General features: G+C 38.9%; 1 protein-coding gene and 1 long non-coding RNA gene across 10 annotated transcripts in view; one reads left to right on the top strand and one right to left on the bottom strand.

Moving 5' to 3' along the window:
• The window catches only part of SLC25A21 (solute carrier family 25 member 21), a 470,571-nt gene that overhangs the window by 424,921 nt on the left and 18,246 nt on the right, over nt 1–27,404 (top strand). For 5 of the 9 annotated variants that reach the window (XM_077909080.1, XM_077909077.1, XM_077909082.1 and 2 more), the window contains 4 exons: nt 1,385–1,444; nt 4,974–5,081; nt 15,468–15,503; nt 17,939–18,103. In XM_077909080.1, the coding sequence (XP_077765206.1) occupies nt 1,385–1,444; nt 4,974–5,081; nt 15,468–15,503; nt 17,939–18,103 (369 nt within the window). The remainder of the gene's footprint in view (nt 1–1,384; nt 1,445–4,973; nt 5,082–15,467; nt 15,504–17,938; nt 18,104–27,404) is intronic. The other 4 variants (XM_077909086.1, XM_077909079.1, XM_077909078.1 and 1 more) reach the window with 3 other exon arrangements.
• LOC144320478 (uncharacterized) lies at nt 653–27,200 on the bottom strand. Its single transcript, XR_013386051.1, has 3 exons — nt 25,695–27,200; nt 15,618–15,818; nt 653–944 (listed from the first exon to the last, which is right to left on the bottom strand). It is a non-coding gene; the product is annotated as an uncharacterized LOC144320478 (long non-coding RNA).

The following is a 27,404-nucleotide window of genomic DNA, read 5'->3' as shown; positions in this document are numbered from 1 at the left end:
AAATAAATGAATCCTTGATCTAGAAAAGTCTACATATGTAGTTGAGCTAAAGAAGCATGGCACAAAAGTCATTCCTGGGTTTTTAAAGAATCAAAATCTATCTGGTGACTTTGGAGCTGCCCAAGGACTCATAGAGCCATGTCTACAAGGAACCACCTCTTTCTAACAACAGAGTATTATTTGATCTCCAAATCTGCTTTTATTTCTTCCCCCATCTTACTGGGTTATAAAGTAATAGAGTAGAAGACATTCAAGACCATAAAATACAAAGGCCTTTGCTGGGATCTTAAAAACCAGACCCAAGAAGGACCTAAGATTGTGCCTCATCCGTGATATTGGCAGCTGCTACTAACAGAGCACCCAGAAGCAACACATCATGATCAAGCAGAGTTGTTTCCAAAAAAAAAAAAAAAAAAATGGAGTACAGAAAGAGTGGAGAAAAATGTATTGGGGGCACTTTATATGAAGTCTGATTAGATTTGCCTCCATAGAAATTTATTTGCGGAGAAAATTATATTAAATGTGACCTAATGAAGGAACATATAAAATCTTCATCATCAGATTTTAAAGGAATTAACAGCTCTCTTCTTGAAAGGAAAAAGGGGGGAATCCCTGGGTGGCGCAGCAGTTTGGCGCCTGCCTTTGGCCCAGGGCGCGATCCTGGAGACCCAGGATCGAATCCCACGTCAGGCTCCCGGTGCATGGAGCCTGCTTCTCCCTCTGCCTATGTCTCTGCCTCTCTCTCTCTCTCTCTCTCTCAGTGTGACTATCATAAATAAATTTAAAAAATTAAAAAAAAAAGAAAGGAAAAAGGTTGAAGATGGTCTTGCCTTAAGTCAGGATGGACTAGATGACCTCGTTGGGTCTTTCTCTGTTTTACCATGGTGTCTTCATCATTGTTGAGTGTCCAGAAATCCCGTGAACCAATAGAGATACGCAGCAATCTAAGTGTAAGTTAAAGATGAGAAGTAGATGTTAGAAAACTGGGCGCTCGCTGGGAAAGCAGTTCACAGAGAAAACATAGGAGACCAGAGATTTCAGGTCTCCCTGCCTATAATTTTGAATCACTGCCATAAAAAAGAAGTCTATTGATGTCTGGGGAAACTGAAAATGGTCATGGTAAATGGAAGCTGTACGGTTCATTTACTGCTATAAAGGATTCCATCAGCTCTTCTGTAGGTTATTATCGTTGCATTTGAAAATGTGAATGGTTAATAAGATACAATAGCAACTACCCGAGACCAAATTAAAAACTATGTTTGATGGTTTATCATTTTTTTTTAAATGCTGGATAACGTAATAGTTTACTAGAGAAATGTGTGTCAGTTAAAGGGTTTGTTGCAGGAAATTGTTATAAATCTCCAGGTTTGGTTTTGTTTCACAGTTTTTCACCTTTGAGCAGTACAAGAAATTGCTAGGATATGTGTCACTGTCACCAGCATTGGTAAGTGAGAGTATTTATTATACTTAAGTGTGTGAGTTATTTCATAATGCAAAATCTGGAAACAAAAACCCTTTTGATTCCCCAAGCCCAACTACTAAAATATGAATTCGAGTTATTCAATGTTCAGCTACTTGTTGAAAGCCATCTTCCTAATAACTCACAATTTGGCTATTTTATAGCTCCCAGTGATGAATTTATGATAACAGTGATATGTGTAGAAAGACCCATATGAGATATGGTCAAGAATATAAAATAAAGAGTACATTTGTCAAAGATTCTGTTGAAGCCAAAATGTGCGTATGTTTACATACTACATACTGCACGTATCTATTTATGTGAAAGTCAGTATGCCTAAAATATTTCCTAACAGGTCCCTTTTCCAGCTTTTGCTCAAGCTGTAGTAAATATAGGACTTCAAGTCATCCTGCTGTCAGATGGACTGAAGGGCCTTTTGTAGTTGAAAAGAATAGTGGTGCTACAATGACACATCTCAGCTATTACATGAAAATCACTTGGTGGTTTGAACATTTCTCGGTGCTGCTGAGAAATGTTCTCCTCCCCTTCTTGGTCACTTTGCCGCTTTTCACAAGACCAATTATAGTGACCAAATGGGCTCTACAAGTATGTGTGCAACAGGAGCCCAAGAGAGAGAAAATGCACTAATTTCTCCCTCCAGATCTGAAAAATAAAACAAACTATGCATTAGCCCTCCAATTGACAGTGTACCTCCCATGCCCTGGAAAAGTCGTCCAGTTTACAGGCTGAAATGTGCCTCACAACTCAACCAGAGAGGCAGTGTTCTGAGCTTCAGCTCTTCAATTACTTAACTGCTAAAGGTCCACTTCAGAATATTTACTCTGTCCAAAAGACTGTCCAAGAAGAAGTATCTGTTATTTTTAAAACCATACATGCCCCTTTTCTAGAAGTTTCCTGTAAAGAAACTTCTTGTCCAGTCCCCTGCCTAAGCAAAGTGGCTGCGAAATAGCCTTGTATGATAGAAGTGGCATCATGAGCCCTAATATTAGCTAAGAATTTTTTTTGATGCCTCTCTGTCTTCTCCTAATGTCACTCTTAACTTTGAAAAGAAAGGATAGAGAGAAGATTAAAAACTTCCTAGCATAAGACAATAAAATATGGTCTCCAGAGGGCCAGCTGGCTGTTCCTGTGTCAAGCATTGGTACCATGTGAGAGACAAGACTACAGTCCTTTCGACTCTCGAGAATTAAAACAGAAAAGCATTTGGCCACTCCAGCTACCATAACTGAATGCATGCAAACTGTAGACAGCTTTTCTCTTTCCTTGAACTCATTTATTCCAGTTTCTTTTTGATACAGCTAGACACTTAAACAGCCCTTAAATGTCCCCTGGTGCTCTCACATGAAAAGCCTGGGAGGCTGGGAACCCAACTGTTACCACTGGTCTCTGGAATAATCTAAGTAACATGATCTGCTGATAGCTGATCAATTCTTTTGACAAGGGACTGCTGAACACTAGTTCTGACAGCAAATGTAGCTGAGTTTTATAGAAAACCAAAAAAGTGAATTGCTTGGAAGATTGCATATAGTTAGTAATAAAAACCTGAACATCTGGATTTTAGTTTTCCCAGTCAGAAGATTTTGAGACTAGTATTTGTGTGTGTGTGTGTGTGTGTGTGAGCGCCCGCGCACACGTTCACGTGGGCACATGCACATGCACGTGCTCACACACATGTTTTGGCTTCCGTGATGGAAGAAGTCTGAGATAAATGAATAAAATACATGGTCTGTTACCCTATGCAGATGTATTTGAAATCATAATGAAGGGGCATGAAAGGAAAGCATAATTAATTATTCCCTCTCCTTGAATCTGTATACTATCCCATTTTCCTTTGGATTTTTGTGTGCAACAGGAACAATAGTTTTTGTATAACGTTTTACAAAAGGCTTCACACGTTGTTTTGATCCTCATATAAGGGAGATTAGATATCATTGTCTTAATTTTACAGGTGAGAAAACTGTGGCATATAAAAGGTTCAGTGATTTAGACACAGAGCTGCAGCTACTACATGTAGTACCTTTGTGTGAATTATGAAAAGGCACTCTTTCCCCTGATGCCTCTCCAGAGCTCCAGCTCAGCAAGTGGAGTACAGGCTGGATCTCAGCCTACACACACCTTTTTCTATGCACTAACTACTGCGCGTGGCAGCCCGGGTCACGCAGCCAATAAATGGCAGAACCAGGACCTAAACTCAGATCTGCTGGCGCTAGATCCTCCCTTGTTCTACTTTACCTTTTCTCTCAAGGTTATGGAATAGTCCTTTCTCTTTTTGACTTCTACTTTGAAGAAATTAGAGACCCCTAGTAAGAGTTACCTGTTCTTTGCTCTTCGTTGGCTTTTTTCTTCTTTTGATTGTATATAGTATTACCTCTTCTCCTGGAATTAGAGCTTCAGCACTAAAGGATTACTTTGGGGGTCGGGGGGCACCGGGTGGCTCAGTCAGTTAAAACGAGTCCTGGAATCAGGCCCCACATCGGGCTTCCTGCTGGGTGGGGAGTCTTCTTTTCCCTCTGCCCCTTACCCTATCTTGTACTCGCTCTCTCTCTCTCAAATAAATAAATAAAATCTTTTTTAAAAATTTAAAAAATTACTTTTTTTCAGCATCTGTTTTGGAGATTTGAGGCTTTGTTTCATTTTGTTTTTCTGGGGTGTGTGTGTATGTGTATATGTGTGTGTGTGTTAATTGTGGTTATTTTTGATACAGATTTTCTGGAAAACTCTTAAAACTTCTCCTTTGAGGAAAAATCTAGAAACTGCTTTTTCTTATTAAAGAAATTCTTAACTGAAAGCAAGGAAAGACCTGGTATCATCTTTTGAGAGATGTTCTAGATTTTCGCTGAGCCCTTCAGAACAACCTCACCATTTCTGATCTCTGCTTTTATCCCTCAGCTTCTATGTCCAGAAGAATAGGGCAGTTATCAGAGTTTTTTTTTAAAGGGAAAGAATGAATACAAAATATTGCTTTGCTTCTCAATTGTCTAGAATAGTGATTCTTACAACAGGGCTATACATTTAAATGTTTTCAGCTGCACTGTTTGGTTACCTGAAATTTAGCTCTTTATAAACATTTTATTGTGGGTTCTACTCCTTGAATTTTTTTAGATGCTCCATAATGATTTAAGTAGGTGTTTTAAAAATTAAGCTCTACTTTTATAAGTCAAACTCTTTTAATTGTTACATGTGCAGATGTTTTAGCATCCACCTTAAATCACTAGAACAATCTTTCTCTTCATTAAAGGAAAAAGTCGTTGTTGATGGGGCTTTGACATTTTATTTTGAATTGTTAGGATGTGGTTTGTGGCTTCTGTAATTTCTTTTTCATGAATTGTCAGCATCTAATCAAGAACTAAAGCTGTTTAGTAATGGTACATGGTACATTTATGTGCGTTTCTCCATTCTCAACATAACATTCAGCTGCAGAGTGTAATGAGTAGGATGTTTAACACAGTACCCATAACTTGTTTTAAAGTATTGATTGATTTAACTTTTCTAGACATTTGCCATTGCTGGATTAGGATCCGGACTAACAGAAGCGATCGTGGTTAACCCTTTTGAGGTAGTAAAAGTTGGCTTGCAAGCAAATCGGAACAAATTTACAGAGGTAATCGTTTAATGTTTTCCTATTGGTGAGGGAATGTAAAACAATTATTTTTAATATATGTAAATACTATATAGATAATGATGAACCCAGCTCGTATTCACTTGTTAAAACCGTAGTAAAAAAAAAAAAGAAAAGAAAAAAAAAAAACGTAGCAAATCATCATTAAGGAAGTAGCATAAGAAAAAGTCAAATTTCTTCCACCAGGAAGGTGTTAACAAAATTGTACTAAAGTTTGATGGACAAACACATGTTTACAGGTTAATTTTTGATTTGTAATGTAATCTATAATGACTTATTTGGAAACATTTTCCCTACTTTTGGCAAAACTTCTATTTCACTTTTGCTAGGATAAACTGAAGCAAAGCCACAGAGGTGATAATATTGTGCTTTTAAAAAAAATTATGAAATCATTTTTTAAAATTGCTTTACTCCTTTCTCTACTCCACCCACTGCCCTCTCCCAAAGATTCTGATAATCTGTCAAGCTTGTCTTTTGGTTTAATCTGAATGAAGCAAGTTACTAAACCTACGTAAACGTCACCACTTGGACAATGATGGGTCCTGACATTTAATCACTGGTACATGATGTTCTGTGGAGACAGCTTCCCTTGGTGTGTGCTGCCTTCACTTCCTCCCAGTTGCCCTAATAATTCCCTTTAAACCACCAAGTCCAACTGTTCTTGTTTTATTCTTTTGGGTGCCAAGCACAAGGTAGGGGGAAAATACGGAGATTGGCATTCCAGGTTCTTCCTTCCCCAGTATTTTAATAATTCCACAACTGGGTAGCATGTGGTATAAATTGCTTTGGAGGATCTGCTGACCTGAAGTTCTCTGTAGAGCAGTTCCCCTGCCTACTACTTAAGCAGCTGCTAATGGGTGGAGACCCCCCTCGCTCCCACCCCACTTCCTGCCTGCTGATACTGCTTGAGAGCTCCCTGGCAGCTTCTTGAGCAGGGGTGTGGGAAAGGAGGAGGGGGCCCAACTCACCTGTGGCTGCCAAGACCCAAGGAGGACAGGGTTGGGCTGCTTCAGCAGATGGTATCTGCTCAGATGAAGTCAATCCTAATTAAGGGAGAATTTTTTTTTTTTTAAGTTTCAAAAGGTTGCCCTAATTGCAGTGATATTTGGCACTTTAGTAGAGATTGAAGACCTTGCATTTCTCTAGTCTTTGTTTTGTTTTCTACTTCCTTGAATGAAGAGAAAAGGTAGTGAGGAATAAAAATAGAAGGAACACTTTTCAAATGTCCTGTTGAAATGGAGCAGCCTCCATGAAATCTGTTCAAGGAAATTTTGATTTATTAGACTGGAAGATTTACCAACTAGAAGAAAATTTTTGAGCTCCTTCTCCTCTGTGGCTTCATTTTCACCATTGGGAAGCTTGTCAGGGCAGCAAGGAGGGGGCAAAGGAAACCAGGTATTCAACTGCGGTCCTTTATCAAGACAGCACCTAACCAGAGGAACGCATATGGGACAGAGAACCAAAGAGCACTCAGGGGAATGAGAATAATGAGTTATCGCAATACCCCTGCTCATGCCTAATGTTCTTTTTCTCTTCTCTGCCCTCAAGGAGGTTCTACAATGAGGCCAAGTAAGAGCTGCTAATGTGTTGCATGTGCTAAGGCCTTGCTAGAACACAGTAAACACCCTTCCAGCCTAACACAAGAATGCTGCATATGTACATGTTCCCAGCTCACTTACATGAGTGCAGTGTGTAAATTGTTTATGTATATACAGGCAGGCATTTTTCAGTGGGGGAGAACAGGAGCTTGTTTGGGGTCATTTCCTCTGCAGAATCCACTGAACTGGATTCATTTTTAGGCATTTACTTAGACAAAACAAAAATTTTCAGTACATTATAACCTTTAACTAGTCAAACATGGACACACATGTCAGCATTTATTCCCGGCAACTATCAAAATTCAGTAGCTGAACTCAATAGGCAATGTTGAATCAATAGGCAATATTGATCCAACTGGAAAAGTAGTTAGCGGTACAGAAAGTAATGGAACTATGCTTTCTGCAAGGAAAAAAAGGGAAAGAAAGAGGAAGATGACATGATAAGAATAGCAAATTTGGATCTAGTTCTTTAAAAATAACTAGTAGTCATGTTTGGAAACTGTAACTATTTCCTATGTCTTTTGTCTAGGACCCACTAACTTCAAAGCCTTCCTCCATTGATTCTTTTTGTTAATCTGTGCCTGGGTTGGATTAATCCAATTGTTAGGTGTGCTTGCTTCAGCATTTGTATGGCCAAGAAAAATTATTGCTTTCTTCACTTTGTGGCTTTGTTGGCTATCAAGAAGTATGTGTGTTGGAGGTGGTGGGTGGGGTGGGAAAGGGAAGAGAAAGGAAGAAAGGAATTAATTTAATGATCAATGCATTTAAAGATTCTATTTTTTAGGAAAAAAAGTTTTAGTTCAGGTACAAAAGTAATGCATATTTATGTTAGAAAGCACAAAAAATAATATTATATATATATAAGTGTGTAAACATACTAGAAGTGATTTAGACTCCAGGACAGTGCTGGCCAATGGCAATATAAATAATAAACCACATTTTCTGGTACCTATATTTAAAGAGGCAAAAAGAAACATGTAATTAATCTAATACTGTATTTTGTTTACTTATTTTTAAATCTTTAGCCCAATACATTCAAAATATTGTCATTAAAGCATGTAATCAGTATAAAAATTATATTAGATATTTTATACTCTTTTCATATTTGGCCTTTAAATCTCATGTGTATTTTATGCTTACAAGCACACTTCAGCTTGAACCAGGACATTTCAAGTGTTCAATAGCCACATATAGGTAGTGATTTACTCACAGGACTGTGCAGGCCTGTCATGCAAAGGAATTCATACAAACCTCTAAATTATGATCATCTCTGGAAAGGAGACTAGTGTAGGGGAGCAGAAGAGTTTAAGGAAAAGGCCTGTGTAGTTGAATGTTTGACATGAGAATGTATTCAGCATTACCTGTGAACATTTACATTAAAAAGTAACACTTTCATTGTAGAAAATTTAAAAAATACAGAACAGTACAAAGAAAAGTATGTAATCCAGAAGAAATGTTCTATGGCTCTGCCAGGAGAGCCTCCCTTTAGGGAGAAGGTTGTCAACTGATTTGGGTAGGAACGGCTTGCCGGCTCATCTTAAGGCTCAATGTTGCATAATTCAGTTTCTATTACTTCATTTAGAGTAGCAGAAACCCCTGTTTTTTTCCTGTTCTATAATTTCTAAAAAAGTTTAAACCTTCCATGCAGACCATCAAAGAACATATGTAAACAGAGCTGTCTAGAACAGGAAGGCAACTGGTATACTGGCAGAGTAGGGTTGGAAAGAGATACACCCATGATGCTCTTTGCCATTTCCTAACATCATGACCTCGAACAAGTCACATGTAGTTCCCTCAATGATAAAATGATGGTGATCAGTCCAACTGTCTTACAGCAAGGCATTTCTGTGAAGTGGCTAGGAGCACCAGCTCTGGAGGCCATTCTCTGTCATTGACTAGATGACAAGCTCATGTTTCCCACTCTGACTATAGTCCAGTTTCCTGTTTCATTAGGAAAGAATTCTAGTAATAGCCACATTAAATGGTGTAATGAGGGTTGAGAAGTGTATGCAAAGCTGGCAACACAGCCTGTGATGTAGTGATGGTTTAATGTGTCAGTCATTGTTATTCCATGTTTTTATGAGAATTTAAATATGATAATATATGCAAATATCTTAACATAGAATGTGGTACATGGTAGGCAGTCAACCAATGATACCTATTTCAAGATGCAAGTTGATCTTGTAAATGCTTAAGTTTACATAAAGATATTTATCTTGAGAGAGTACTCCAATTAATATTGGGCAGCACAGCTGACCCCAGCTGTGGGCATGTAGACAGCTTACTGAGCGTGGTTAGTTTCCTCCCTCAGTCCACATTAGGCCATTCTCAGCTGCCGATACGATCCATTCAGACTGAATTGTTGATCAAGGCTTAAGGGCTGGCCTTTAAGTTACAGTGCCTATTGACAAGGTCCTTAAACTCAGATGCAGGTCTCCTGTCATAAACAGTAGTAGCTGGATATCCATTTGCTGTAAATAACCAGCATATAGCAGCATTAGAGACGGACACTAAAAACATCTGAAGCCAGTTTGGAAAGAATTCTCCCACAATCAAGATATTCTTCCTCTGGGCAGCCCCAGTGGCTCAGTGGTTTAGCACCGCCTTCAGTCCAGGGAGTGATTCTGGAGACCTAGGATGGTGTCCCACGTCAGGCTCCCTGCGTGGAGGCTGCTTCTCCCTCTGCCTGTGTCTCTAATAAATAAAATCTTAAAAAAAAAAAAAAAGATATTCTTCCTCTGGAATAGTTGTACAAAATCAACGTGTATTTTTTTTTAAGTGGAGGGACAGAGCGGGAGAGAGAGAGAGAGAGAATCGTAAGCAGGCCCCATGCTGGGCAACACAGGGCTTGATCTCAAGACTCTGAGATTATGAACTGAAACAAAAATCAAGAGTTGGACACCCAACTGGGTGAGCCACCCACATACCCCAAACGTGTATTCTTGATCAACCCTTCTTAATCACTTCACGTGGAGGCTGTGACTTAAGCTCATTTTCAGCCTTCTCTGTTAATTATGGCTACCAATTGTGGCGGAACACTAAGTGATTGGGCTGTAGGCAGAATGGCCTCATGGCCTGACAGTACCTTGAAGAAAAGCAGCAGTTTCCTCAGAGGCTTATTTTATAGATAAGTAACTCTTACTATTCCACCAGTAGTGAAAGTTTCTCGGGCAGCCTGTCTACCCTTCAGCCATTCTACTCTCGAGTCTTAGGTATGAACCACTACAGATTCCTACACAGTAATTGTGGATTTTCCTATTTCACCAGCCAGAGGTGGTGAGTCAGCATGATCCTTTAACGATGAACATTTCTCAAGGAGTTGCTGCAGCTGAGAGAAGCTCTGCAGTGGAAGACAGCCTGGGGCAACCATGGTCAATATTAATCTTAATAATCTTAATATTACACTTAACGTGGGGTGCCTAGGAGGCTCAGTCAGTTAAGTGTCTGATTCTTGATTTTGGCTCAGGTCATGATCTCGGGTCCTGGAATTGAGCCCCAAGTAGGGTTCTGTGCTCAGCAGGGAGTCTGCTTCAGGATTCTCTCTTTCCCTCTGCCCCCCTCTGTCCCTCCTCTCTCTCTCTCTCCCTCTTTCACTAAAATAAATAAATCTTTAAAAAATATGTTACACTTGGGGCAGCCCAGGTGGCTCAGCGGTTTAGTGTCGCCTGCAGCCCAGGGTGTGATCCTGGAGATCCCAGATCAAGTCCCACGTCAGGCTCCCTGCATGGAGCCTGCTTCTCCCTCTGCCTGTGTCTCTGCCTCTCTTTCTCTGTGTGTCTCTCACGAATAAATAAATAAAATCTTTAATATATATATATATATATATATATATATATATATATATATATTACACTTAACATCTTGTAGGCAATGATTGGGTGGTAAAGGTGAAGCATAGGGAGATATCCCCCTGGGTCCTGTGGGGAGGGCATTGCTGGTAAAGGCCAGGGTGGTGTCCTCTGAAGAATGGGTTCCTGAATGGGGGCCCCTCTGGCTGGGGTCCAAGGGAAGTACTCAGTGAGAAAAGAGGCTGTGTCTGTTATATTCTTGGAGCCCCAAGTGCAATTCCCATGAGGATTTCCAGGAATGGCAGGTGACTTGCTGTCTCCAAATGCCTGGGTTCTCCCTTCTGTGGTCTAGGCTTGATTCTCTAGCCAGTCAGAAGTATGTTACCCATAAAATATGTCTTCCCACTCAGTTTAGCCATAAACCATTCTAAAAATACAAAGAAACTGTGGTTCATTTGGTTCCTGATACTTCCCTCATATCCTTCCAGCTTCTGGATAAAGGTATTTCAATAGGTGTGCTTGTCTGGCCTCCACTTTTTAAATTACCACCATATCAGTCAAAGACTATAATCCCTGCCACACTTCCTCCAGTTCCAATACCAGAATCTTGGCCAGCATCTTAAAATTCACAGTGAATAAAGAAAACCGGTCTCTAATTTAAATATGCTTGACCTTCTGTGGGGAGCAAAGTAATCACAGCTTTGTCATGCTCTGGTTTGGTTCAGTGGGTGTAAAAACATGTTCAAATAAAATCGGGATAGACCCAAATTTCTCCCCGTCCTTCAAACTAAACCCAAGCAAAGTGTTGTTCTGGTTTGTAGCTTCTTTGGCTTAGGACTAGGCTTGCCTGAGGATTTTTCTATTGGAGATGGTTTGCATATCCAGTCTTGCCAAAAGTGTGACTTTATAGTTTGTTGTCCTTATGGGACCTTTCTCCCCTCTAACTGGGTGCATCATTCTTTAATCTATATATTTATAAGACCTAGAAGTCCCCTACCAATTGTGCTAAGCCAAGTGGTGTTTGGCTGGCATGCTCTCTGCAAGCCTGGAAAATGTGAATTTCTCCCCAGGAGCAAAATCTTGTATGAATTGTTTCCCAGTTTTTCTCTCCACTTTGAAATCTACTTCAAAGTTATGATTTGGCTAACGGGTTGTATTTTCCTTCCCTTGAGGTCTATAGGATTTGCTTCTGATGTGTGGATGGGGCACAGGTTTCCTTCTACTCATTTTTATCTACATTGCATATGAACATAATCATTCTCACCCCCAAATACAAAACTAAGGCTTAAGTGAATTGCAAAAGCCTGTCTCCCCTCTATTTAGTCTTTAAAGATGTTCAACCCAAGAAAGGAATAATTAGTCTTCTACCTTTAAGATCGGATTGTAATTTTAAGGTCCAATGAATAGACAGCAAATGTGTCATTGGTGGTAGAATCTTTAAAGATGGGGATTATTTTTTAACTAGTTCAGGGTTTGATTCTGGTTTCGGATAACACCGCTAGATATAGTTCTATCCACTTGCTTCTGGGAGCTCAATAATCTAATAGAGATCAATGAGATCATATGTGAGATCACAAAGCTTAGTGATTATTTTCTCCATAAGCAATTAACAAATGTTTAAACTTAATTATATTATGTAGAGTCAACATAAAGTAAGTAGAAGGACTGCATTTTGTGATTATCTCTTTCAAGAAAGAGGGAAGTTGAGTAGAGAGTGAGCGTGTGGCTCTATTTACAGATAGTGTGAGAAGCCAGCTTCAAGGGCATGTCAACATTCATGATGATGTACTGAGTTAAGTTCAAATTTTTCCTGCATTACTATGTGAAACACTGCCTGGAAACTGTTCAGTACATAAATTATTTCTTTCCAGTCTATGATTCTTGTGGGCAGGAAAGTGAATTATGTATATGAATCCATTCCTATAGTTATCTTTCAACAATACCTAAGGCAGCAGCCAAGTTGTCTCTCTATTATCATTTGCAGAAAATAGACTTCAGCCTTCCATTCTGCTCTGCCAGGAACTCTAGATTTTTGCTTTCAGAATTGAGACTTTGAAGTAATGATAATAGCTACCATTTACAGAACATCTACTATATGCCAGAGACTGTGTAAGATGCCTTACATGTTTTTTTCCTTTATATGATTTTTTAAATTTACATAATTTTGCAAAATGTAAAAGTATTACATTGGGTTCCCCCCCCCCCCACAAATCACATAATATAAACCTGTATAAAGAAAAAATAGTTGATGATTTCTATCAATACTTCCCTCTCATTCCAATGCTTTGGTAACTGCTTGTGCATCCTTCTACCTTTTCCAATGCCCACACATACTTGGTATTTCAAATTCTCCTACTACTCCTGTAAGATAGGTGACTTCCTCTTGGTTTTAGAGAGGGAAAGTAAAGCCTAATGAAATCAGTAGCTCTTAGGAACCAAATGTTAACACAGTGTTCTTTTTCTAGGCAACCACACTGCTTTTATTGGGATAAAGAAACATGGGTGATCAGGAAACTTAAGGGGAAGTCAGAAGTGTTTCTGGAACCAGGAAAAGGTCTCCTTCCTTGATGCTAGTTTTTTCTGAGCAGTTCCCACAGCATAGTTCCCTTCCCTCCTGCTGGGGCAGCAGTGGCAGGGGCAAGGCACAGCATCAGCATCTTACCACCTGGAAGGCCCTGTGCTCCTCCAGGGATGGTTACTGGGTGGCAACATTGTGTTTTTGAAGCTTTGTGGTGCAGCATTTGGGAAAATTTGTTTATGGCAAATTACTATCTGCTCACAGATTGTTTAAAAAATAGACCCATTCTTCAAATGTAAACTCTAGATAGAGTATAATTATATTTGGGTTGTCTTTTCATCCATAAGCTTGCCCTATTAAAATAAACTATAATGATGAATTAGTGAAGTATCTCAGCTAAAGAAAAGTAGAAGTGTGGGATTTTGAGCCTAATTCCACTTCTTTCACTTCTATTTTATTCTCAAACAAAAGGAAGGAATTTTTTTCTCTTTTTTTTTTTCAAATTTGTGAAAATACTTCAAGACCTTATTTGAGTAATGAAAAACATAAGTGATCTTCTATCTCCTGAGTAACCAGGGTATTACCAAAATGCAGCAATTGGATCTCCTCTTTTTTAACAAAGCAGTATTTTTCTGAAGGCCCAGATATGGACACTCACTCCATTGTGCAAAGGTCTCATCCGGTTTGCTTTACAGCCATGTGATGAAATTCAATGCAACACTCTATTCCTTTGGCTCTAAAATACAATAAGATTCACCTTTCCCTGGGAAGCAAGTAAAGGAATGCATGTGGAGCGTGCTGTCTTTTGACATGGTGTGCCTAGAGCTCTTCTCTGGCTTTAGGAATGGAGGAAATTCATTGACACACCCCATGTCTACACTTACTGGCCATACTCTGATAGCTATTTACCCAAAGAACAATGCCTGCTTCCCACACCTTAGTCCGTGATCTCACAAGCTAATCAGAGCCAGCTATGGTCAGTAGTCAGATGGATGAACTCCAGAAAAAATAGCTCAGGCTGCCATAAGTCATCTCAGTGATTTGTTGGTAATACTGGACTCTCAGTGAGTAAGGAATCAGTGCCCTGGAGTGGTGCAAAGAGTCTCCTCTTTAATTAAGCCTCTTAAGGACTTCTAAAACAGAAATTTGATTCCATATTTCATAACCACTGTGTGGATATAAAAATTATCAGCATTATCTCTCCAAATAAAAATCAAAGCAAAAGTATTTAGATTTCTAGACTATACACTAAGTACCACACTAGACATTTAGCACAGCACATGGCACCTAGTAGAAACACATTCAACATTTGTTGAATAAATGAATGCATGAAAGAACAGAGGGTTCTCAGAATTAGCAGTTGGAAATAGCTGAAATGAAACTTTAAGACTTTGAGTTACGTCAAATGGAAATACTCTGGCAGGTACCAGTGTACTGAGGATTTTAATAACCAGTGTGGAGAGCAGTGTGATATCACAATATTAGCTACATTCCAATCCACTTATTCTCCCCTGCTTGCATTCTGGTGCAGTCAATGAGAAGTACATCCAGGAAAGTTATAATGCAATTTGGCCTACAACTGGTAACTAAATATGAAAATTGCATTGAATATAAATGTTGGAAGAAAACTGAACTGGTGGGTGACCTGCTGGGCTGGATAGTATTGGAATCATTTGGCTGATGATGCTAATCAGTCACCATTTTTGTTTTGAAATGGAAGCCCAGTAATCAAATAAGTTTAGTAAAATTCTTTGTGTTTACAGATCTCTAGTCAAAATGATTCTACATTTTCCTATTTAAGCATCCCAGTGGAAGTCATGTTTTGCCTTTCTAATTAAATATTTGCTTACATGTGTGTGACACAATGTTGTTGAATGAAGCAAAAAGCACACTTCTACTTTTTATGGGAATTAGAAAAGAACTCAAGGTTTTTTTCTCTATTGTGAGACCCCAAGAAAAATATATTTGGCTCATGATGTATCTGTTACCTGTATTAGTTGGATTATCAAACTCTGAAAATCTTACCATATATGTAGAAAAGAAATGAGTCCACAGAATGAGAACAACACTGGCTTAGATGCAGAATTCTGGTTAAGCTATTTACCACCATTTTTACATTAGGACTGCTACTTAACAATTCTTGGTTTTCTGACCTGCAAAATAAGGAAACTATACCTGCCGCCCACATTACAAGACTGAGAAAAATGATCAGGTGTGTTAGGATGGCAAAATCATGCAGTGTAAAAGTATGGACTTGGCATGTGAGAGGCCTTAGTTTGAGCTCTTGGCACCACCTCTGTGATTTTCAGCAAGTAACACAACCTTAGTTTCCCCATCTGTCAAATGGGAATAAGGATAATACCTGTTTCTCACACTTGTTAAGAGGATTAAATGACTTGATATGTGTAAAGTGGCAGGCATCTATTGTAATGGCTAATGTTGTTGGGCATTTACTGTGTTCCAGGTACCCGGTAACCCACATGAATGTGCTCTCCAGGCTGTGAGTGTGTGAGGTGGAGGTAGAGGCACAATTGGTGACTTTTTCATTCCCAACCTTTGCTCTCATATGGCCTTGCTTCTATAGCCACAGACTTAAGGAGTGGAGAATTCTTACCAAAGATGTTAACTCTGAGGGATAGGGAAGAGGCCATTTTACAGGATCTCCTGCTCTCGAGAGGAAAGCCCCTGGGGTGAGGAAGATCCCTGGAGGAGCTCTCTATCCCAGAGGCTGGGTTTCATTACGCCTCAGAGGAAGTTGACCTTTTTGTCTTGCATGATGCATTTCTGGTGGACTTTGTCACAAGGGTCCAGGGCCCTGGGAAAAGGAAAGGACAGCCAGAAGGAATGAAAAGAAAGAGGCTAGTTATTCATGCCCTTTGTCTCCCTCAAATCAGCCTCCACCTTTTTAAATGCCATTGCTTTCAGCTAACAAGGAAATGACCTGTCATTTTATTATTTGAACTATTTTATTATTATCAACACAATTGTCATTATTATTAGTAGCTAATATGTAGTGAATCCTTACATAGGACAAAAACCCATTGACTTTGTTATCATCACAGCAATCCTATGAGGAAAATTCTCTTATTATTCTTATTTAACAGATGAGTAAAGTGAGGATAAATCAGAGTGGATACAATCCTCGCCCAAGGGATGAACACTGGGTGTTTTACTATATGTTGGCAAATCGAACTCCAATAAAAAAAAATATATACCAAAAAAAAAAAAAATCCTTGCCCAAGCTAGCAAGTGGGATCACTGAGACTCAAACCTGGGGCTCTCTGGCTCCAACTCGCTATTTCAAACTATTGTGCTACTCTCTGATTTACTTAATGACTCACAGCTAGAGTTCAAACTCAACTAGGCACTTGAGTTCAAAATCTACCCTCTGGCTGCCTTCCTTAGAGCAGGAGAGCAGAGCCTATGCCGTATGCTCTGTACTTCCAGAGTCTTTCCAGCAGAAATGAACTTCTGCTCAACTTGTCCTCAAGTCTATTTTGAAAACCAAAATAAATAATTTGTGTTGATAGTCAATGTGCCAGAACACAAACAAAAAATCCCATTTTGCAGAGCAAAGAGTGAACTTTAACCTCCTGAGAATTTTTGTTTTTCCTATATGAAATGTTTTTTCATTATTTTAAGATACATTCTCATATGTTTTTATATGTAACAAAAAAAGTTTCCTTAAGCTTAATACAATTTATTATAATTAATCTTAAGTGTAAAGATGAAGTTGAGTGTAGGATTGTAGTTGAGTTTTTAAAACATTTATTAGCAAAAACTATAGGATTTACTATATAAACAAGCTCATTTAAATGTATCATGTTAATTACATAGCTATAAATACAAGTTGGATGAAAAACCTTGATTGGATTCCTTCTACTCTGTTCTGCTGATACAACCTTAATTGCAGGTGATAAGAAAACACTTTTAGTTAGAAAACACATCAGACTACATGACCACTCCAGCAACCTGCTCCAGTGAAAAATCAAACAAATGTCACATCAGTGCTTGCCTCATGAAAAAAAAAAAAAAAAATTAAATACTGAGCATTTTCCCCTATTTACTATTCAGTAAAAATTTAATGAGGAGAGGTATCCTTTGTACTGTACCTCCAAAAGAAAGCAATCATTCATCTTTTCATTAAAACCCACGTGAATTAAAAAAAAACCCACGTGAATTGTTGTTAGTGTACTATAACGAATTATAAACTTCAAGGCAAACTACAGTGAGCTATGTAGCGTGTTCCAAAAGTAGCAATAGGAGTCCAGCAATCAGGGTATTTCAAGGTTGAGTAATCAATGGGAGGGTTGGGAGGAAGTAAATTAGAAGTAACCCACTACTCCTGGTGCCACTGATTTATCATTTATCATAAGTGATACACACACTGCTTGCACACCCTCTTAAGGAAATCTGCAAACAACAGCTATTTATCCATGCCCAATTTCTAACCTAGTGCCAGTTTCAATGATTGAGGCAGACAATAATTCTAACATTCACTTTAGAAAAACATACTTAGAAAAGTAAATATGCTGGATTCGGGAACCAAATATAAATTCCTTTTGGACTATGCAGTTACAGATTACCAGTTTACCTATATGGCTAATCCCCTCCATTACTTTGGATAATCCAGAATTGGATACAGCTATTTACATGTAGGTAGTGATGATAGGTATTACATGACATTAGTTTCACTAATTCCACCAAAGATGTGGGTTTTTTTGCCAACAATCTTCTCTTGAAGGCCTGTATGCATGCAATTTTGTTTACTTTTGGGGCTTCCTAATTTTAAAAGCATGGATCTAGGCATGATTATTCATGTTGGGGGAGAAAAAGTCCCTAATAATTCTGGCTTGAAGGGAAGCTAAGACGGTAATTTACTCTATTTCACGGTCTCAAAGATGATCTCTCTGGCTTTGTTCCTCTCTCCTGCAGCAACCATCCACGATGAGTTATGCAAGACACATCATTAAGACAGAAGGCTTGGGACTCCAGGGCCTCAACAAAGGATTTACAGCAACTTTGGGACGTCACGGGGTTTTCAACATGGTTTATTTTGGCTTCTACTACAATGTCAAAAACATTATTCCTGTCAATAAGGTAACTATTTAATAGATTAAAATCCTGGAGGAAAAAAATCTCATCAGTGATTATAGCTCCATCTGTAAAGTGTTCATCATGTGCTAGTCACTGTACTGCACACTTAACATCTAATTTGATCCTCATGTCCCTGTTATTCATGGGATATTGTTAGGCCTATTTAGGAATTGGCAACTGAGGCTCAGAAAAATCAAGGAGGTTGTTAAGTAGTTAATAGCAAAGTAGAGACTTGAACCCAATTCTCACACCAAAATTCATCTTCTTGAAATGTGCACCATTATATCTGAATGCTTCCCTTGTATCACCAACAGGGGCTTCTAGAAACTGTATTATTGCTTACTTTTTATCTCAGAAGCATAACTTTCTCAAGAAAGTTGAAATTTTCATATTCTAAATAAATTTTGATCTCTGGGGGAAATTGTCAGCCTAAAATTTAAATTTTACCTAGATAGCAATTTTTAAATTCACAGAAGTTAATTAGGGTAAGCTGTAAAACCAACTCTATGAGGATCATACACTTTTCATGCAAAGTAATAATAATTATAAGTATACTTTTAATGGTAATTTACAAATGCTAGCAGCCTTCAACTTCTACAAGATAAAAGTAGCACATGATGTCCTTTAAACCCAGCATCTTTTCATCTATAACAGCACAATATTTCTCCACCATCATATTGCTTGCTTGCATTGAAAATTGCAGTCCCGGAAAAAAAAAAAAAAAAAAAAAAAAAAAAAAAGAAAATTGCAGTCCCGGAAGCACACATTGGGGACACATTTTCCACATGCAGACAATTTCCCACAGAGGTTCAGTTTTTTATTTTCCTTAGAACAAAACTACTGATGGACTTTTATAAACCATAACAAAATGTCTAATATGGCTATCACCAGACTCTTCAACAAAGTTGATTATACCTACGTTTGCCCAGCGACCCCCCGTATTCCCAGCCAAGGTTTATCTTAAGTAGCAGCTGAATATGAGGGATGTTCCACATTAACCATCTCTTGGTTTTGCCTCATTCAATAGCTAAAGTTGTTAACCATGTTTTACTGTATTTGGAAACCTCAGTTATTGAGTAGAAGCTTATGTTTGTTGGCCTGAAATCTGTGATTGATCACAGTATAGAGATACCCTTCCCCCACTGATTAACAATTCTGACTCCAGTGGTCCTCAGAGCCCTCCTTCTGTCCCAAAATTACAGAAATAGAATGCAACAGACACTTTGGGTTGAGTGACATGAAAGAATTCAACCCTTAATGCATGAGATTCTTTTTAGCAGGAATGGGCTAAACAATTTGTGGTACCTGGGACAAAATGAAAATATAGGAGACTTGTTCAAAAATTTTTAAGAATTTCAAGACCAAATAGTATGACGATAAACTGAGTTCTTCTAAGTGCGGGCTCTGGGTAACTGCCCAAGTCACAAATGCATGACCCTGTCTTTTAAGACTCTGAGATGAGTACTCTGTACAATATGGGAGAAGTGTCCATGCCTCCATCTCTCCAGCTATTTAGACTCGAAACAGATAGAAATCACACACAATGAAATAAACTACATAAATGATCATATATTTTGCTACACATATTTGGGCACGTATTTCTAATTCTGATAGTATTGTAAAATGAATTTAGTTCTATTTACGAAAGAATTCACAAAGATCTATATATAGTCATATGTTAATGCTTTAAGAAATCCATGTGTAGACTTCATTCTATAATTAATTAATGCACTTAAGTTATTAAATGTTAGGCATTATGTAAACACAGAAGCTTAAATATTCATTTATTTTTTTAAATCATCATGGTATCCTGAAACTATGGAAAACACTCATTTATCTTGCCAGTGTGCAGGGATCAGATCATATTGGCTCTTCTAAGCCACACTGAGGATCCTTACCTTTATCTGAAGGAAGCCAACAAAAGATTTTAAGCAGAGGAATTACCTGATCAGTCTGGCTGCCAAGCAGAGAATGCATGGACTGGAGGTGGTGAGGGAAGGGCAGGGTGTAACATGGAAATGATTTCAAAGTGAGATGCTAGGGCCTCGGACTATGTCGTTCATGGTGGACACAAGGAAAAGTGGACAGATTTGAGAAATCTTCAGAAAGCAAATGTATTGGGTGTGGTGTTGATCTAAGAGGTGGTGGGTAGAGGTGATGCCTACGTTTTTGGCTTGAACAACTGGAAGGATGATGGTGACATTTACTGAGAAAGAAAACTGCTGAAAGAGAAACAAGTTTATGGGAGAATATCAGGGCTTAGCCTGGAAACTGAATTTAACTGCACTTAGAACTAAAATGCAAATGTTGGGTTGAAGATTGGATATTGGTCCTGGAGCTTTAGGGGAGAGATCTGAGCTGGAGATACACACTTAGAAGTCATCACAAACCGGGGTGCCTGGGTGGCTCAGTTGGTTAATCATCTGCCTTTGGCTCAGGTCATGATCCCAGGATCCTGGGATAGAGCCCTGCATCGGGCTCCCTGCCTATCAAGGAATCTGCTTCTCCCTCTGCTGCTCCTCCCTCCTCCTCTTCCCTCCTCCTCTCTCTCCACTTCTTTATTCCTCCCTCCTCCCTGCTCATGCACTCAAGCTCTGTCTCTCAAATAAATAAATAAAATCTTTAAAAAAAAAAAGTCATCATTAACCTGGGAGAATGTCTGTTTATTGGGTGAAAGATCTTGAGCCAGTCACTTCAATGCTCTGAACTTCAGCTTTTTTTTCTTGTATATTGAGAAGCTACCCAACAACACTGAGGATTAGCATTAATAATATGTGAAGTTGTTTGTGAATTTTAAGGTGCCATGGAAGTGTTAGGTATGGTGGTGCTGATGACAGCGATAGGGGAAGGCGAGAGGTGGTGAGGCGGGTGGTAGGAACAGCAGGCACATAGAACAGCACGAAGAATTTTTTCCCCAGGACTGTTCCTTTTGCACTTAAATGAACACTGTTTTTTCTTGCCTACAACAAAGTCATTGATTTTATGTGTTCTGTAATCTAAGCCTGATTCAAGACTGGGAAACCAGTATTCTTTAAATTTAAACCATAATAAATCAATCCTTTGTGAAGGGGAAGGTATGATAATCATTAAAACATGTTGAAGAACGTCATCAAGTTGTTAACCATGAGGAGGAGGAGGTGTTCCTTGAAGGCTTTATTCCATCTTTGCTGTGGGCTATCCAGCCATACACTTTGGACAATTTGTTTACAGGATTATTATTTCAGTTCCCTTACCCACCAATTGGTCATTCCGTTGTTCCGAGGGAATTTGAGAATTCCCCAATCCTGACTGGCATGAAATAATTTTAGATTTTTCTTTAATGTATTTTTAAACCCATAAATGGTCTTGCAATGTTTTCCATGTTCAAAGTATTTTATTTTAAAAGAAACTTCACAATGATTATCTCTGGGGAATGGAAATGAGGTCTCGTGTGTGTGTGTGTGTGTGTGTGTGTGTGTGTGTGTGTGTGTAAGAGAGAAAGAGGGTGAGAGAGAAACAAAGCAAGCAGCAGTGAAGGGAAAGTCCTTTTCTTTTATACCATTCTGAGCTGTTGGAAAGTTCTGCAATAAGTATGTATAAATTTTATAATAGGAAATAAATCAGTGAAAAGTTTAATAGAGTCTCATAAAATAGAATACCTAGTTAACTTTTTCACATTTTATACAACTCTGAGGCCGTCTGTAGAGGTAAAATAAGAACTTTAACATTAAGCCTAGAGAACTTAGGTCAGACATCCACCCCTGAAGTTTTTAACTCTTCAGATTGGTGATCTCTATTAGATACATTTTGCAAGTAATCACAGAAACATCCTGACCTTCTGTGCCATTTCATACTGTTGAAACCATTTTTGTAGACTCCCTGATTTTACCTGATCCTCGTAACAATAACTGTCATTTTCAGATAAGAAAACCAAATGGGAAGTTACGGCCCAGCGCTGAAAGTTACTGAAATAATTTATCTGAGGTTATACGGCAAGGGGGAGGAAGAGAACCAGAGGCCAGAACTCTTTCCACTATACCACGCAATGCTTTAACTCTACATTTTACCTTGTATTTTGTCACACGTAAATTACCACTTAAAGGATTAATGAAATTTAAATATGTGAAATAGCTAGGATATCCAGATAATATAACCAAATTCCTTTTCTGTCTCCTTCAGCCCTCTAAGCTGGTCCTCTACAGATCCCTAGTCTATAATCTACAGAAACAAAGAATTATAAGTCATGGCCCTGGAGGAACTAGATATTAGCAGTTTGAAAATGGTGCCCTGGGTTATATTCTTTCAGATTTATTTTTAGAATCTGGCTATTCCTATGGTGAATAAGTGGCTACAATAGAGCAAAGACTGCTTTGGATATTAACTGACCATGGAATCCATTTAATGGAAGCATTCATTTACATCTTGCAGTAAATGGAATGGAATGTCAGTATAAAGAATTATCCCTTCTCCCCAGAAAGAGGCATCACTTCTCAAAGTAAAGCCCACTGGAAGCAGGTATTGATTAACTTAAATGCTGACATCTTTTTCAGATATCCATGGGAGTAAGTTTTTGTTGCAAAAACAATTTCTTTCATTCCCATTACAAGGTGGGGATGTTCGAAGCATATTATTTGTGGTTGTTGACACAGAAATGAGAATCATAAGATTAAAATGTTACATCTCTTTAATGACTTTGCCCCCTAGTTCCATACTGACTGCTTTTCAAATGTTTCCATAAGTAAAATAATAATAATAGGAATCATTGCCTAAAGCTCATGGCTGTCAACAGTATTAAACTGTGCTTTCAGTTTGTATCCTAATTAAGCATGTTTGCAAGTTATTTTGCCAAAAACAATAGACCTTTTGTGTTGAATTTTGCCATGATATAAATTACATGTGTGGGTTAGAAATATTCTAGGAGAGAACAATTTTTCATATGTTCAATTTTTCTTACTTAATAAACCATTTAGACCTGTCCCTATGGTCATTTTACTACAGACAGCATTAAGTCAAATATATTTTATTTTCTCCTAAGGTAATATTTATAAAAGTTTGCCTTTTAGAAATGCAAATGTTTTTTCTTTTCTTTTGATTTTTCATATTTTCTTTGTTTTGTAAATTCTGTAGAAAGTCTGAGGATGGTGCCAGACGCACTTCAGGTTCTCAGAAGAAATGTGGAAATGTGTTCGTTTCATGATTTAAAACTGTATCCTTCCCTAAGGTGTGCACTAAAGCTGAATGAAAAATGCACCTTTGGGTTCAAGTACAGAACTTAGACAGAGCTGTTTGTATTTGGGAAAGAAGAATCTCAGTAGAATTAGATCATAGTAGGATTTAATTTATGGCCATTTATTTTTCTGATTCTCTCTTACTCGATCATTAGTCTTACCAATCATCCGGTAATGGGAAGGGCAAAAGCATTAAAGTTTCATTAAGAACAGCTCTCCTTTCTGGTAACCACTGGGGTAAAACTACAAGTATATATTATCTATAAAATCCCAGGATGTGTGATAAGATTCTGTGGTCAAAAGCAGTATCTTTCGTTGGCAGTTTTCACAGACTCCCTGGGGTATGTGTGTTGGGGAGAAGGAAGGCATGGGGTGAAGGCAGGGGGAAGGGGGCAAGGATTCAGACACTTTCTTAAATAAACTCTAAGCCAAAAGTTTCCAGGCAGGCACCACCCAAGTGGATGGAAAGGTGGTACAGGCAGCTTCAGCTTCTCAGTGGCTTCCTTCTTTTTTTAAGATTTTATTAATTTTTTCACAAGAGACACATTGAGAGAGAGATGCAGAAACATAGGCAGAGGGAGAATCACACTCCCTGTGGGGAGCCTGATGCGGGATTCGATCCCAGGACCCCGGGATCATGTCCTGAGCCAAAGGCAGATGCCCAACCACTGAGCTACCCAGGCATCTCTCAGTGGCTTCCTTCTGTTCATTCATTCTGAAAGCATTCGTGGTACATCTATGACATCCAGGTCACTATCTCACTAAGTGTCAACACTGCCCCTGCCTTAATGGGGTACACAGTCAATGAGAGGAGACACACAATAAACAAGTCATTACAGGGGGCACCAGAATGTGGTGATCACGATGAATGCCATGAGAAGACAACTACCACGCTGTACGAATCCATAAACAGGGATCCTACTCTGGGCTGATGGCAGGGCAGGGCAAGGATATAGGAAAGGCCTTCCTTCAAAAACGATGTTGAGGCTGAGGCCGAAGGATGAGGAGTAGACAGGCCAACATGAAGAGGATGAGCCAGGACCAGACAGATATTTAGTTAGAGAGAAGAGGATGTGTGACTTCCCTAAAGCAAAAAAGAGGCTTGGGGAACTTACGGGAAGACAAAGAATGAGGATAGAACCAAGGAGATGACAAAGAATGAGGATAGCTGATGTGTAGTGAGCTAGAGGGGAGAGGAGATGTGGACGCTGCCTAGGGTAACTGGGCCAGAACGTCTTAGGCATGTAATAAGGCACTTAACTCCTCTTAAATGATGTAACTGAGGGGGGATGTCAAACAAACATTACATAAGCAGAGCTAGATGGGCATGGGAAAGTTTCATTTATAGAAGCAGTCCAGAAGTAGAATCTCATGAAATAAACTTGGTTCAAAGGCTTTCGATCAAATGCCTACCTCCATATCAAAGCATCTCAGTGTGTCCTTGTCCTAACTTCCCAACCTTTAGAATTTTGTTTTGGAAACCTGGTTTGTTAGTTTTCCTTGGGGTCAGTGCCTTTATTGAGGCGAGGAATAAACAGAGCACACTAAGACAGAAAAATCTGACTGAGTTCCCAAGGAAATGAATTAATATTTTCCTGCATTCTGTATGATAATACTCAGTGATACAATTGACTCTTAGAAGGTATTATCTGCCCATGTAACTATTTAGAGAGAGATATTTGAGGAGAGGGGGTGTGTGTATGTGTGTATATTATATATATATATGAAATAACCAAGTGATAACTGTTATGTTTAAACCCTACCCCATTTTGACGTTGTATGTGTTTTATAATTTGAACTAAGTGGGTAAGACGTTTAAAATTATTTTACATTTCACAAAGCTTTAAAGAACAGCTAGCTCAGGGGGAAAAAAGGAATTTTCATGGCTATTTTCTGAATGGCTACATTTAGATGCTGAGCTTTTAACAAGACTTTGATTTCATTCCAAAGCCCAGAGCCCTGCAAGGATAGGATCTTGGGAATACTCTACATTCCTTAAAGAATGCTTATCAATTAAACCATCTCATTTTAGTTAGTGACCTTCTGTGGAGTGAAGAGCTAGCATTTCCCCAAATTATCTCACATAAAGAGAAAACAAACACTGTAATAGATTCTTCTGATAGCTGTGAATTGGAAACAACTGTATTTTTTAATTAAGCTTCAATAGCAAGTATTTTCATTGGAGGACAAAACAGCATGATACCATGACATCAGGGCAAAAAATGCTTTTGTCAAAGTTTGTGAACAAAACAACAAGAGAGAGCCAACATTAGAGGAAATGAAAGATATAGACTGAGCTGACTCTGCTCCTAATTGACTCAGGCCCACTGAAGCTAACAATATTGAAAATGCAAATTTCTCCTTAAAAAAAATAAAAGGCAGCTTACCCTCACTCAAGCTGCCTCCTTGTTCAGTTGCCAGGAGGCAACTATGATTTCAACTCACCACATCATTTTCATGACAACCATGGCCAGCTGTGGGGAAGGCAGTGAGAAGCTGCCTGTTATTTGCCTTCCAGCTGCTACCAGGTGCTTGACCAGTGTGGGTAGGTACTGTCTTTGTAATTTGCTTCTGAGACCTTAGTTCTCTGTGTATCATAAAGGAGCGCTAAAACATTTATTAAACACCAAGGATGTGTCAGGCCTGTTAGACATACAAAATGAATCTGACATGGCACAGTCCTCTCATTTGAGGGACTTTGAAGGACTCTTCCCAAAGAACGTCAGCATTCGATACCCATCTCCACTAGATCCTGAAGATGACTGAACCCAGGCCATCTGGCACCAGAGTCCATACCTATAACGGTTGTACTATACTTCTTCAAATGTATGGATAGGTGAGCCTTTGAGACTTTCCTTCTTCAGAATATATCCCCAGTTCCTCAACTCCTCTTCAAATGACATGGTTTCTGGCCCTCCATACGGTCTGTCTCTCCCACTATAGACACATCAGATTTGTCAGTGTCAAAACTGGACATAACACTACAGTTGTCAATCAATTCAGAGTACAGTAGTCTCAACCCTTCCTGTGATCTGAGTACACACCTTTCTAATGCAGCCAAAGATTGTACAGAGGTGAATTCTTGGGGGGGATTTGTTGGGGTGGAGGGGAAAGAGAATGGGTGTTGCTTCTACATCAAGGTGTTGGTACGTATAAAACTCTGTGGTCAATTAAAATCCCCAGATTACATGAACTGCAGTCAATTCATGTCTCCCTCATCTTGAACTTGCGTGGTTTGTATTCACTTTGCCTAAATGTAATCCTGTGGGTTCAGTCCAGTGCTGGAGCTTAGAATGATAAATTTTAATGTTGAGGGCAGGCTTCATCCGTCATTCTAGCTTCCCCTCCTTGCCTGTGTCATCAGCAGATCCAAGAGCGGGACTTCCACATCACCCAAGTTCATCCAGCCCTTCTTCAGGCTATCTTATGGACACATCTTTCACAGATGAGGATCTCCAGCTGTATTTTCATCCATCCTCCTTTCAGTGTCTAATTCAGTGTCTTATTAATCAGGATAACATGGAAGACTTTTTCAAGTAACTTTCTAAAATCAAAGTGTGCAGGATGACTTAAAAGGAAATTAAACTTCCAAAAGGGTTGTTTGCAGTTTCTTCATGTGAGAATACATCACAAACTTTATGTTTGTATCACCTCCTGTTTGGCAGCCTTGAGGAAATAAAAGACTGCATCACAACTATTGATGATGATGTGCTACAAAAGGAAAAAAATGAATTAAAGTATAGAATGTGTGCTGTTGGGGAACCTGAATGGCTCAGTTGGTTAAGTGACTACCTGTGACTTGGGTCATGATCCCAGGGTCCTGGCATTGAGCCCTGTGTGGGGCTCCCTGCTCAGTAGGGAATGTGCTTCTCCCTCTGCCTCTGCCTCTCCCCCTGCTTGTACTCTCTTTCTTTCTCTCTCTGTCAAAGAGATAAATAAAATCTTTAAAAAAAAAAAAAAAAAATGTGTGTACTGTTAGCACAGACTGACCCTTTGTAAGATTATGGAAATAACTATAAGAGAGCCCATTAAAATTGGTTTTGAACACATGTTTGTATATAATCTAATAACTGAGTAATAGATTTATTAAAACGTTC

Source organism: Canis aureus, chromosome 9 (genome assembly GCF_053574225.1).
Source record: "Canis aureus isolate CA01 chromosome 9, VMU_Caureus_v.1.0, whole genome shotgun sequence".
Taxonomy (NCBI): Eukaryota; Metazoa; Chordata; class Mammalia; order Carnivora; family Canidae; genus Canis; species Canis aureus.
Note: the sequence above shows the minus strand (reverse complement) of the source record. Positions and strands in the feature narration are given on the sequence as shown.